General features: G+C 40.6%; 1 protein-coding gene across 1 annotated transcript in view; it reads right to left on the bottom strand.

Moving 5' to 3' along the window:
- Positions 1-14,913, bottom strand: part of ZCCHC14 (zinc finger, CCHC domain containing 14) — a 50,906-nt gene extending 35,993 nt beyond the window's left edge. The window contains exons 1-2 of the mRNA XM_010009567.1: positions 14,764-14,913; positions 784-907 (exon numbers count right to left, since the gene is read on the bottom strand). Coding sequence (XP_010007869.1) covers positions 784-907; positions 14,764-14,913 — 274 coding nt within the window. The remainder of the gene's footprint in view (positions 1-783; positions 908-14,763) is intronic.
- Between the last annotated feature and the right edge of the window lie 110 nt (positions 14,914-15,023).

Raw genomic sequence — 15,023 nt, forward strand, 5'->3', positions numbered from 1 at the left:
CTCTGCCATACAGAGCTATTTTTATCAATACCACGAAAAGTAGCTATTTGCTACTACAAACAGCAGCTCACAGTTCAAAGACTTTCCTCACTTAACAGTGCTTTTTGTATGCATGAAAAAAAATTACTGTTAGTCACATTTTCACCTCGACATTTTAATATTTGTAATCATAGCCTGAAGTGTGGAAATGGAATGCATACTTGTTAACTCTAATTTGCTAAGCCCAGCTTTTAGCCAGGTCAGCAATACAAAAACAAGACTTACTTTATAACAACATTAAGGGTGCACACTGAGAAAGACAAAGGTGCAAGTTTTGTCTCCTGTCTTCCACTCCTCTTCCCCCAGCTTCTCACTTTCAGATTCTGGAACCAAGAGAAAGGTGGAAGCAGAAGCCTAACTACTGTTTAAAATGCCTTCTCTTCTCCCCAGTAAAGCAACACACCATATGCTTCATCCAAGAAATAACCTGCTACTACAAGAATGAGAGGTGGAGTGTCAGAGATAATCACTCTGAGACTATAATATTTCATGAGAGCTGAGCTGGTATTTCAGCTCATAAGGAGTGCTCTTGCTTATTTCCCCAACAGAAAAATAAGCATACTTGTCTCCTGATGACCACTTTTCACTGATGGCCTTACTACAAGACCTCTTCTGTGATTTCCTTTGCTCAGACACGAAGAAGCAAAACTCCAGTCTCTGATTACAATTAAAGTAACACCGATTACCACCAAGATACAGGAGTTTGTTCCCCCATTGGAAGCGCGCATGCGGAAAAGGACACACCTTTGGAGTGTTTCCCCGAAGGCCTCTTGGGTAATGACTCCTCAATGGAATGTGTTGATGTATGTAGTACATTTTCCAAACTGTTACTGACACTGTTGATGGGGGTCTCGGACCTTGGCGTGACCTGGAAAGACACAAAAGTCCAATCAAATAAACTGAGGGAATGTGCAAACATCACACCTTCCTCCAGAGTGAGCAGAACCACTCTGATGGCAGTCAGGAGTTTGCTTCTTCTAAAACCAAGGAGTGTTACTACTGATACTCCACAAGTAACAGTTCAGAGAAGTTTTTTCAGTCCGCAGCTGTTCACAAATCTAGATTATCTTGGCTAATCTGTAAAGCTACTTAAAGTTTAATTCTTTTTTAAACAATAGTCACATAGCAGTCAATTGTAAGAGATATTGCAAGACCCTTACCCTCTCCATACAGCAGTTCTTAACTCTTCAAGAAGAAAACTTATCCCATTTTTATGTTATGTCATTGTGCTGATTGTGGCTGGGATAAAGTTAACTTCCTTCATAGTAGCTGGTATGGGGCTGTGTTTTGGGTTTGTGCTGGAAACAGTGTTGGTAACACAGGATGTTTTAGTTACTGCTGAGCAGTGCTTACACAGAGCCTTTTCTGCTCCTCACCCCACCAGTGAGCAGGCTGGGGGTGCACAAGTCCTTGGAAGGGGACACGGCCAGGAGAGCTGAGCCCAAGGGATATTCCATACACCATGGCATCATGAAAGCTGGGGGATAAAGAAGGAGGGGATATTCAGAGTTATGGCATTTGTCTTCCCAAGTCACCTGCCTATGGGAAGTTGTGAACAAATTCCTTGTTTTGGGTGTTTCAAAGTATTTCCATGCAGAATACAGGAATGTATTCCAATTTAGTGGGAAAAAAAAAATAAAAAAATTGTCTTTGTCATTTAAAAGCTTGCCATCGTGACTGTATTTCAATGAAAAACAGCACAGTAAAAACGCCCAAGCAGAAGGCTGCATCGTCAACACAGACCTCATGGCCTTCACCTACCTTCTAAACTGCATTTAGCACAGTAAAACTTATTCTTGCCATTAAAGCTACAGAAAAAGCCCAGAAGTCATTAGAAGCAGAATTGAGCACTGCCCACAAGCTGCTGTCCACAAGACCATTCACAACAAAAACACATCCATTAGTTGTAGCATAACATTCAACGCCTGCCTCATAGGCAAGGCAATTACTCTCTTGTTTTCTAGGTAATGAGAAATGGATGAACAGTTACATTAGCAGTACTGAACACAAGAGTTTAAGTGTCTTAAAGAGGAGAGTGTGCTCTGAAGTGGTAGTTAAGACTAACAAAAGCACTCATACTAACTAATGCATCACTTGAGTTTCAATTGCCACATTTTGAATCAATGCAAAATCCTGGTATGGAGAGCTGTAATTAGAATTTAGCATCGATTTTAGCCTTTCACAAATCACAGGAGAAAACCTGTGTCACAACATCACAAGGAAAGCTATCCTTTATTCATGGTAACCAATACCAGTGACCAAAGGCCCCTGGAAGGAAAAAGGCTCTCTTAGACCCTGTTTATGTGAGACTGGTGTGCGCTAGCACAATTTAAGCTTAAAACAATACTTTGCTCACCCTACCATTAGCCTTAAACACTGACATCAGCCAGAATACACAATGCAAGTCAAAAATAGCACATCCTTACTCTAAAATTACCTATTGTAAGCTCCATTTTAAGACTGACATTTATAGATTTATATGCAGTTTAAAGCAGTAGCACAAGTGAAAGGCCTGGTATACTTGACATCCATAAGAAAGCTTATACATGCAAAGAAATCAATCCAGGAGGACAGATGAGTGTCAGAAGAAAGCAGGATTACAAGTACCTGCTTTCCTTTTCAGCACTGTTAGTTTACTTTTTGATCAAAAAGTAAAGTTTACTTGTATGCTTCTTCAGCACAGCTTTCCAGCAGTAACAAAAGCTTAGTATCAAGCTTTCCCATCAGGAAGAGCAGCCATTAAACATCAAGCTGGGGGGGAGGGTGAAGAATAGTTTAAGTCTCCTTGCTAAAGTCAGTCTTTACCCAAGCTTATCCCACACTGTCTCTCTCCTGGAGCTGATTAAACCCTCACTCCAGTGGATTGCTGCTGAGAGGAAGTTCCAGCAGACTGAGCAATGACACCACCATCCTCATGGCTATGGGAGATGTCATAAGAGCAAGCAAGTAACACAGCAAGCTAGAAAATTAGATTCGGGCTAGACTGTGTTATCCTGAACAACCAGGTTCTACATATTCAGAACAGTCAGCAAATGTAAACACTTACAGTACATGAAACTGAGTAAGAACATAGCCACATAGTTTCAGAAAAATCTCTAACCAAGCAGTTTGCTACAATATATTGCCTCCAATCTTGTATTCCCTTCTCTCCACCATCCTCACAATAAGCATCACGTGCAGTTTAAAGTTCCCATTTTGTTTATACCTAACCTCTGGTTCCTTCCATAAAGACTTAATTTTTATATATTTGGTAAAGATTAATTTAGCCCATATGTCTTGACTGACTGAACTCATATACTATCTGATTCAGCCACACATCAAAGGAAAGCAGATTCAAATTGGCCTAGAAAAAAAAAATCACAAAGCTCTGATTAGTTCCAAATGGAGCACTTTGTCAGTGAGCTGAATGGGGTTATAACCAGTGAATGTGACTGCTTGAAGCTTGCATTCCAAATTTTAAATAATTTTTTCCACTGACTTAAACATACCAATACTGCAAAGGTTTGGATTTGCTTAGGAAAAGCAAAATGATGAAAAATGTTTTATTTCCAAAGTAGTAACAGCTTTTCTTTTTTTTTTTTTTTTTTAATTTGAGGCCAAGCAAACCAGAGGAACAATAACTCATCAGCTACAAAATGCAGAAGATACTCTCCCAGGAGAGCTGGGAGAAACACTGGCAAGAGCTTAGCAGTAGAGAGATGCCCAGGAAGGACTTGTACAAATTCAACTGTAGAAACTCACTGTCGTATCAGTTCTATGAGGAATGTTCACCATATCTGAACATCACTGTAATCCCATAGGCTGGGCTCAGCACAACTAATAAGCAGTCACTAGATTCTGAATAAAGAACAAGGTATTCCAGTGAGATAAAGATTCTGAGAAATCGTGAGTAAATTGCTTTGAGCCTTTTAGGGTCTGTAACATCTCCCAGGAAAGACATGATGCCATTAAAGAACAAGCATCTGCTGTTCAGGAACCGTTAAAGGCTTGTCTTCTAAAGCAGTAAGAGTCCACTGTAAAGGTGGACAAGCTGGCCTCAGAAACCAGAAAGGTCCAGCCTATAGATCATAAAACCACAGGATCGACATTTTGTAAGTGCAGAAAAATTCATGAATCATTCAAGGTCTAAGAGGGCACAGCATCAGACATCTGAACAGAAGACTTCAGATTTTTCAACTGAAATTACTTGAGAACATGAGCAGAAACAGCCCATGAAGACTAACCAAATACAACAGCAACCCCAGAGAGTTAAAGGAATAGAAACACTCTTCACTAAACTTGATCTTATCCTTAGCACAGCGCTCTGTAGGCCAGGAGGAAGGTATCCTCTCTTTTCCACCCAGTCATAATTTCACTAGATTATCTATAAATTGTTTTAACATGAGTGGCTTCTTCAACAAGTCTAGAAGATGTACCACTCAAATGGGTGCAGAACAGATTCTTACGCTATTTTTACTTAACTCGTAATGCTGTGACTACTCCCTCCATAGCAAAGCATCTGGCTCACAGATGAACCGATGTGTGACCAGATTAAAACCTAGACTGTCTCTTGAATTTCAAGTTAAACTAGTAGTCATAACTGAAAATAACAAAGAAAATTCATCACTACCCAATGACTGAGGCTCAGCCTGAACTCTTCCGTGCGTCATTCTCCACAGTAATAAAAACGGTATCAAAACTGAAAAGCACATCCTTTCCAACAAGGGCTAGACTAAAGGATCACAGAATGCCACCCTGAAGCCCTTCACCAGGAGTCAGCAAGGAAGTGGAACAATTGCTTTGACTCAGGGGTTGAGGACAAACACGTCAAGGTACCAGAAGTCACTGTTAGAATTTTAGCCATTATCACATTTTCCCTTTCTACAGCAAACAATTATTTTTTTTCAGCAGTGCAGTGATTTTTTTTTTTTCTCAGCATCAGATACACACTAACAGGCACAGATCATCTTGGGACAGCAAACAAAGAAAGTTCTAGAAAGCTCTATAAACCCCTGATCCATCAAAAAGCACACAGAAAAGAAGAAATAAATTGCACAACAAAATCACCAGGAGCAGTTACTTTAACAGGTTCTCTTTCGGCCACTGCTACCTGAAGAGGGTCTGCCACTGCCCAAGAGAGTGGAAGTCAAAGGAAAACAGTAAATCTGTGAAGCCAGATTCAGTAACTGTTAGTTTGGCTCCCCAGGGACAATGCCGGACATTTAATATAGCAGAGTCTTTCATAAAAATAACAGGACTGATAGAAGTCAAATTTCATGTGGTAAGAATTTTACCAAAACAGCAATTATATGTTCCTTTTAAAAATAACTAAACAGAACACAGAAAATACATGGTTTAATAGCAAAGTATTTGCTGACTTAGTTTGAAGTGGAGCCAATACTAAAACTTAACATGGTTTACTACCTAGAGTATGCATGCAGCCTCAGTTATAGGATCTGAGGGATTAAAATACCATTTCTATACCTAGTTTGGTATGAAATTTAGGTCCTGCATTACACATCACACAGGAAAACATTCTCACATAAAATTCAGTTTTCAAAAATGGCCAGTGAGACACTGGGAAAGTCTCAACGATAAATGCTTCTGCCAATATTTGGTTTGGAAGCATCCATTAAATAAGGTTTTTCATAACCATAAACTGACCTCAGCGCTTGAGGGTGATGCAGGTAACGTGTAAGAGTGCATTCAGGGCTTGGAGCACTGAAGTCTGATGGGGGTGAAAGTCAACTTTGCTCCTGCCAGTTTCATATTAATGAGTACTAACAGCAGCTTATTTTGAGGTAAACACCAAGGTCTTTAACATGGAGCAATCCTGTTTGCAAAAATGCTCCAGCAGAAGCTCAATAGCAAGGATACAGCCCTGCTATGCTCAGGCAGATAAGCTGCGACTTCCCAGTGGAGGGACATAACTCAGGTTCTCAAATAATTTGGGAAAGAAATGCATTGCTGACACTCAGATGTCACTCTGGGGGGGTATGAGACTGTTCGGTAGGCTAAGTCTGAGCCAGAAACAACCAGTGAAGGGACCTGAAACTCAAAACCTACTGAGACTACAAATCCAAGAGGACCAAAACTAAGCAACCATCTTCCTCTTCAAAGCAACAAGCCCAGCTGCTTGTGAAACCATAGCCGCAGGCACCAGTTCTGCACTTACTTCTATATGCAAATACCTGACTGTTCTTCCACTGGAAGAACAGGAGTAAAACCTACTCCTTTTGAAGATTTGGGCTCTTCCACAAGGATGCTTAAGGAATATTCACAAACACAACCAACTTTCCACATACCTACTCGAAGTCCTCAATACTACTCAACACTTACATTTACACACGTTTATTTTCCTTGTTGGACTAGGACATGAATGCAACTGAAAGTGCTTGGTTTGTGCTAGAAATTCATGCAGATCCAACAGTCAGGTCTACCAAAAAAAAAAAGATGTAAGCACCAGGTCAGTCAAGTCAGATGTATCCACGGGAAGCTGGTAAAAAGGTATCCATCTCTGAAGACAAAGGGTGAAGAGGTAATTCACAGTGAAATGGGGTAATAGATCACATGCTATTGTCCTGTGAGACTATTACTGGGATGAAATGAGGCATGTAGTACTTAAATGCTGTGGGACAATCACACACCTGCTCCAAGGCTCTATTATAAATTCACCAGAGCAGATGGACCAAAAAAGTGAGTTGTAATTTATAGACTAATTTACACTTAAAATCATTTGCTTAAATAATTGCAAATACTTTCTCAATAGTAGGAACATAAACCTACCACAGAGTAACTGGACTAATTACATTGTGCTGCATATTTGCCATTCAAGACAGTCAAATGAAACATTTCAAAGTACCTGACAGCTCTAGTTTGTGCATTCACCACATAAGCCAAGCAAGTGAAGCTGTGCTCTGCAAGGAAGTTGCAGAATTCTTTAGTATTAAACTAATGCAATGTTTGCTGCCACCACTACACAGTCTCCAGCAGTTAACCACAGGAGATGCCAAACAGGCACAATTCATGAGATTTCCTACTGAAAAGTTATATTGAGTGAGAAGTTTGAACTCTAAACAGAAAAACTCTATAGAAGGCAACAAAAAACCCCAACCATTAATAAAAATAACCTACAAAACAACAACCTCCCATTTCACCTTCCCGATCCTCCACAATTTACTACAGAGACGCTGCAAGTGCAATCAGTTCACTCACACTGCTAATTCAAGGCACTTTCATTCTAGACTTCTGGTGCACCAGGCATATTTAATAATAATAGTAATAAAAAGGACAGATGACAAGAAATATTTGTTTTTCTTCAAACAAAAAAAAAAAATCAAACCTGTATTTTATAAACCAATCATGAAAAGCACTTCAAAATCAAAACAGGTAACTGCTTATCACCAGACCTTGAAAGAGGGACTATTGCTCTCTACCCAGTACTGATGTACAAACATGTCCCTGTCTCTTCACCTGAATGACACCAAAAACTAAGAGCCTAAAAGCATAGCCACCAGAAGGGAAGATTACCTTCCACTTCCCAGGAGAATTCAAAGCCTTCATCCCGTAATGACATCTGCCTTTAGAACATTATGTTGACATTGGAGCTAAGCTACTTCTATTGCCAATATATGGGTGGGAAATTGCCCCCACGGGGCGAGTGTATACATTTGGGAGGTAAAAGGATAATCAAAGAAGCAATTCTAAAACTTGCTGAAGTATAAAACAAAAAATTATTCCATAAGCTTTTCCCTGGTAGAATGGTTCATTGCCACTCTAGTCTCTTCTGCAAGAATTCACAAATTAACAAGGTTGGCAGACGTTATCTGACAAGTCACAAATTCACTGAACTGGATTTCTCCTTCCTCTTCCCCCTCCCAATAACCACTTAAGTAATGGCTTGAATGTAATAAACTACCATGGTGGAAAAAAGGCAACACTGGAAAATAATTCATAATATGCACGAAAAATGTTCACTTTCACTATTTATTACCATGACTTCGCAGGTCTTTAATTCAAATTGAGATCTTACTCTTAAGTAATTGATCTTATTATTTCCGGATCGCTTCAGCTATTTACAAATATCCTGAAACCCATTATTGGCCAGGACACCCAATTAAAAAGTTGATCCCTTCCAATACTTACTGTTGGATAATCACACCAATGGGACCTAAGGAAAAATTCTATTTTAGCATAAAGCAAGAGCAAGGAATTTTGATGTTTGCTCGTTACAAAACCCATGCAAAGAAATACAGATCTGAACCGTATCAGCATCTCTTTGCTAGATTTAATATCCATTTCAAACCTAAATAGAGAACAAGTTCAATTCGACTTGCTCCAATTCTTTTGCTTAAGAGTAAAGTCAAATTCTAGTTTAAGTGTGACAATGGTTCTCATTTCAACAGACAAATTAGATCTAGCATTTCTGTAGTAAGATTCTGTAGAGCCATAGAAATGCTTATCTATAGTCTTAGGAATAACATTCCTATATTTGCCTTTTTCTTTTGGAGGAGAAAAAGCACTCAATAGCAGGTAGTAGAATAGACAGTGCAGTATTTGAATACAGAATATGACTATACACGTTCCTTTACAGAGCACATTTAAGGGAAAAGTATCACAGATACTGAAGCACTGAGAAGTCCATAGAGGAACCAGAGCTCTACCCTAGTACTAAAGCAAATGGTTAGATACTGCCAAACAAGGGTGCTGTTCAGTACCCTTGAAGTTGGACACTGGAATGCTTATTACGTGTGGTTAATCACTGCTGGCCCCTGCTTTTCCAAGCAGGATCTCCATGCAGCTTTTACAGGTTCAATTAAACCAATTTGAAGTCTGGTACAGTTCAAAACATCCAACACCTTAAAACAGGCATTTTTATTCCAGGAGAGATAAGGCCTTCTAAGGAGAGATAAGCAACTTCAATATTGCTTAAGTGACAACTAACAGTTACAAGGTAATTAGTACAGAAAAAAGAAGAGTAAACCTAAAAAGTGAAGTGAAATGCACTCTTGAAACTAAAACTTGATTCAGCCTGCATAAAAATATGGGAAAACAATTCATGGGAAAAACAACATTATTAGCTCAACACAAATTTTTTGGCTGCTCTGTCCCCGATGTTTGGATCCACAGTCTATTTCCCAAGCAAACTAATTTAGGTTCTTGAATTCAGTGATTAGGCAAAGTGAATTTGGTGGTAATGAATACTGTTACTGCATGACACCGTTGTCATCCAAGGATTCCTTTGTATGCTAAGCTCATTTCTGAAAATACAGCAGGTTTGACACTTGACCTTTTTTACCAGAGTCACAAAAACTTTCAAACAAGAATATCAGTAAGAAATGAGCCAGAACTGGAAGCCTCCCATTTTTTAACTGGAATATCAAGAGGCGTGTGTAAACGGTGTTGCCTCCAGTACATAGAATACCAAAAGGACATGCAAAGACTGGCACATGTCCCCAGCTGGAAGCTACGAAACCTGCGCCTACAGCTCCTGAGGTGAGGTTTGTACGTTTTCAAAAATGAGGTAATTCCTGAGATAGCAACTACTGATATCAGTGAGTAAACACCTCTAATCCTAGCTAACAACTGCTATTAACATGGCAATTTACCAAAGCTATAAAACACGTTCAGGTTAGGAAGCTGAATATTAGGTTTCTCATATTTATTCTCTCCATACAAAGCTAGCAAAAAAGCCATAAAGGTAGCTGGCATAGATCACTGAGTAGTTAGATTGCTTACTCTGTGAGGCCTTAGGACTCAGTTTCAACCCAACAAGTAATAGGGTTTTCTTCTCCAACTCATCATTCCACAGACAAAATAAAAATCAGATTGTTTCTGAAGATGGAGTACGTAACTTCAATCACATGAGGCAAACAGTGCAGAAAGGTGAAGTTATTTGAAATGGACCCCTCAGAACGTCAGCTCTGCACCACTCCCAATATACAGTCTTTAGCTATTTTGAAGGTTTGGATGATCCTATTGAATTAGCACAAGTGAAAAATAGCATCTTATGCTAGAAACTTGAAATAGGTGTTGGTGCAGCATTTGGAAACTGACTAAGCAAGAACCCTTTTTCCCATTCACAAGATACCAACCTGAAACAGCCACATAACTACAGTGTCACTGACTCTTATTTCCTTTCAGTTGCAAACAAACTGTAGTCAGACCTACTATTTATGACCCTGGTTCTGCAGCTGAAGCCTCAACCAGATCATGGCACTAATTGCACTGAGGAGCTCCTGCCATGGCTGGTTAGCACAGCCAAGTAAGCAACCAAAGCATTATCTTATTACCTTGTTTTTCACAGAATGATCTCAGTAGATGAAATCAAGCTCAAGAAATACACCATGGCAAATTCATTAATAACTTCTCCTCTAGTTCTGGGAGTTATGTCCTCAGTGATTAAGTTTTCACCGATAGCAAAGTCAGACGTTGTCACAAGGCACACAAAACAGAAGTCTGAATGGGTAGTTCAAGATGGTGGGAGGCAGCTTTGAGACATTCCTCCCTTCTCTGTGGGTCACAAATTCAGTAGTGGCAGTTTGCCTGTCAAAGCACCTGCATATGTACATGCACAGGAGGAGACATTTGACTACTGTTTTTTTTTGTGTGCCCTGATACTTCCAGCTCCCCCTCCTCTAGGAAGACAGCAGCGATTTGCAGCTCTAAGCACTATGCATCAGCACAGAAACGAGCCTTCAAGTGCTAGGAAGTGCTGGCCAGAAAACCATTTCATCTCCTTTGTGGCAAAGGTATAAGACATCTGAATAGGCATCTGCAGGTGCAAAACCAGCCTGAAAACTCAGTCACATCATTTCCAGTTAAAAAAAAAAAAAAGGCCATTAGTGGTAATCTCAGGAACAGAAGTTTTGAAAGACCTGATTCCTCAGACATATGACTGGGCTGCACCTGAAGACAATTTGCACTGTTTCCATCTTTAAAAACCATACAGCCACCTCCAGATTTCATGCCTACAAGCAAAAGTTTTGAAGAATTTACAATTCAAGTCCTGTAAGCACTGGCACCATTCAAAACCAGAAGAAAATAGAAGGGGCAGAAATTATCATCTTTACAAAGACTAAAGCCATAGTCTGCTGTAGAGAAGGCAGAGTTCTCCTTACTTAAGGCAAGGAAACTTAATGTTCATTTTGTACTATCAAGTAGAAACCACAAATCTAATAATTACTGACCTATGTAACACCAGCCACAGCCACCTTTTCCTGTTAAGATTGATATATTCCATGAATAATTTTGAAAAGCACAAATTAAAGCAAAAATATACGGGCAGCCGTTTTGAGCCTCCTTGTAGTCAGCAATTCCAGCAGACAGTAAAAGAGAACAGCAAAAAGCAGTTGTTTCATAGAATAGTTAGGGTTGGAAAGGACCTTAAGATCATCTAGTTCCAACCCCCCTGCCATAAGCAGGGACACCACACACTAAACTATGTCACCCAAGGCTCTGTCCAGCCTGGCCCTAAACGCCTCCAGGGTTGGAGCATTCACAGCTTCCTTGGGCAACCTATTCCAGTGCCTCACCACCCTCACTGTGAAGAACTTCTTCCTTAGATCTAACCTAAACTTCCCCTGTTTAAGTTTAAAGCCATTACCCCTTGTCCTACCACTAGAGTCCCTGATGAAGAGTCCCTCTCCAGCATCCTTGTAGGCCCCCTTCAGATATTGGAAGGCAGCTATAAGGCGTCCACGCAGCCTTCTCTTTTCCAGGCTGAACAGCCCCAACTTTTTCAGCCTGTCTTGATACGGGAGGTGCTCCAGTCCTCTTACCATCCTCGTGGCCCTCCTCTGGACTTGCTCCAACAGCTCCATGTCCTTTTTATGTTAAGGACACCAGAACTGGATACAATACTCCAAGACAGGTCTCACAAGAGCAGAATAGAGAGGCAGGATCACCTCCTTCGACCTGCTGGTCATGCTTCTTTTGATACAGCCCAGGATACGGCTGGCTTTCTGGGCTGCAAGCTCATCGGCTTTGAGGTGGATGAGGTTGGTTAGTCATGTAAAGTAACTTGAAAGCTCATGAAACCTGCAGTAATTTTCTATCAACTGGTCAGTTTCTTCACAATTCGTTTTTGAGAGGTTTCACTGCAAGATGTGAAAGAGACAGGAGATGGAAAGAGGATTGCAAGCTCCAATCCTCTGGAAAAAAGCTGTAGCTAATATCAAGTTGCGTCATATTTTAATAGGACTAAGGAGAAGTAGCACATTTCCATTTGTTTCTGCAAAGAGAACAAGAACACTGTTCAACCTTTTTTTGTTGCAACTCCCTGAATAAAGAAGATAAATGTAAGTCATCAGAAACTGTAACTGACCTCTAGTTACACAGGAGAAACTGCGGTCACACAAGTGTTAGTCCCTATTCCCACACTTGGCACAAGGGAAATGCTGAAGGTTAACTAGCACTGTTCACAAAAAGCTCCCTATTTGCATGCTGTTACACATCCACGCCATTCCAACTTCCCAAAGCTTCTCAGGACCTGAAATGGTGCCCGTTTCTGCAGCTCAGTTTTTGAAGGATGAGTTCAAAGAGGTTTACACTTTAGAATATAGGAGCAGCACTCACACAGTTTAACACGCAGCACTGACTTCAAGTACCAGCTTTGCATAGCTCCAGCTGTAGTAAAGCAACAGGAGTGATGAGAAAGTGCCGGCACTGGGGAAGAAACTCTCTTCCAGTTCTGAAGAGGACGAAGAGCATGGGACTTTTGGCAGGCAGCAGCTCGCTTTCTCTTGACATCTGTATTGTTGTTGTTCTAGGTGATGTTACAGCACAAGTATTGTCACAATATAACTCGGTAACATCACAAGATCGAAGTCCACAGTGTTGGAATTTATTTGTGCATACTTAAAGTCGGCCGAATGGAGAAAGACACTGTTTTTTCCACTTGCTTCATCCAACTGTTTTAAGCCAACTGCTTACTCTAAAAGTAGCAAAATAATCCAGCTATCAACATCAAAAATACTCAACAATCTTAAAAAAGGAAACCTGTATCTGTTCAAACAAAACGCATATTTAAGAGACCATGAAAGCAAAGTCACCTTTTTTGTTCCTCCTCAACTATCCTGTACCCGGCAGCCAGTATTCAACACCTATTTCTTAAAAAAGAGAAAGTGTACTCAAAGAGGCGAGTCTTCAATGAGTTCAGAAGAACAAAAACCATCAAATGACTGTCCTGTGTGCCTTACTGCTGGCACAAAAATTGGTACAATGGATTCTCCGTCCATCTTAGACTGACATAAATAGTGGCAGAGTTTTTCAGCTACATAAACCGTGGGCTATTGTGAAGCTTTGAAAGCATACTCTAAAAAAATGTTCCTGCCCACAGAATTTTATCTTTTTTTACTCACCTTATTTTGGGAAAACTTATATCTGGTTTACAGTCTTCCCTTCCAAGCCTAGGGTCCATGCATCTTTTGAATAAAGGAAGTTGCAAGTAGTTAAGCATCTGAAAGGAAGCTTTTTCTGGTTTTAATTATACCCTTCTACGCTCTGCGTGAAATCCTTCCTTCTATGTTTTATTCACACCGAGGTTTAAACTGGAGAAAAAGGCAATCCCATACCTTGTGTTCTTTCCCCTTAAAACAAAATGTCAGGAAAAAGCACTGTTTAAAGACATAGGAAAGGAAGATTAGGAGAAATACAAAGTTTAATAATACTCATTTAAATTTTACAATTGAAGCAGCAGCGTTCAAAGAAACAAAATTGGAAGGAAATTTGTATTCAGGGGAAGACTGAGCATAGATTTCTGTCTCAGTCTGGAATCCAACACTCAACACAATCTGTACTGAGCCCTCAGAAAAAGCTTTATTTAGGATCCTATTGCAACACAGGGATTTTCATAGCCTTCAGATATACATCATCTTTCCCAATAGAAGGGTAACACAGTTATTTGCTGACTGAGACCATACCTCCTCAAGAGCTACAGCCTTTTAACTGATCACATGCACCCACCTAGCTGGCACTTAACATCAACTTTCAAGCAGGTTAAATTCAGTCAAAAAGACAGTTTGACTCCCTAAATTGCAGCAGGCCAAGAGCACTTCAGCATTCAGTAACATATACCGTAATTAACAGCACATCTTAAAATGTTACTGTCTAGCTTAATGAACAAACTGGCAGCTGAATGAACAAACAGCAATTTAATGATGGTGAACCACTGACACCAAGATCAATACTCAGGAGGTTCAAAGTGACAGGCAACCACCACATTTCTTCAAGTTTAGTATCAGAAACTCGGAATGTTTGCCATCACAGTTGTCTAAACAAAACCCAGACGCGCCAAGATGCCTTTGCCACTGGACAGCTACTCCTAAAACTGATATTCCTTTCCAACTTACTCCAGTGAAACTTTTAAACAGATGCCTGTTTCCAAATCTACATGTTTGCTTCCCATACTAAATCACTGGTCTTCCACACAACTGGCAGGACTGTCCCCTCAGCAGATGTACTGCCAGTAGCAATCGGTTCAGGTTTACACTGCTGCCTGTTGATCAGCTTATGAACCCCTTCCCATTTGAATGCCACAACCCATAAGAACTCCACACGTCCCCTCTTTTTGGCTTCAGTTATCCATCCCCATCATCAACCAACCAAGTGATCGCTGCCAGTTTCTTAGGCTGCCATTTATCACTAGAATGCCTGTACTGAAAGGAAGGCTTAAAATCACAGCTGAAGACACAACCCGGTGCCCTGCAGCAGTGCCATCATGGTGTACGAAAGCACGATACCCACCTTATGGCACCCAGGATAGGTTGCCATGGTGTTGAGGGCAGAGGTGCTGGGATTCTTGCTGGTGCTGGCCATGATATTTTGGATCTGGGTGAGCTCTTGCCTCAGGACCTGTTTCTGGTGGAAGCTGAAAGCAGGATGGTTGGATGCCATTGTGAAGAGCAACAGGAACTCATCCCCCGTGCGGCCCTCGTTGAGTTGTAGCCCATAGTTGTTGATGACCGAATCGATGTGGGTGAGGGTACGGAAGAGGACCCCGGCCG

This window comes from Nestor notabilis, unplaced genomic scaffold (assembly GCF_000696875.1).
Source record: "Nestor notabilis isolate BGI_N333 unplaced genomic scaffold, ASM69687v1 scaffold20942, whole genome shotgun sequence".
In the NCBI taxonomy this organism is placed as follows: Eukaryota; Metazoa; Chordata; class Aves; order Psittaciformes; family Psittacidae; genus Nestor; species Nestor notabilis.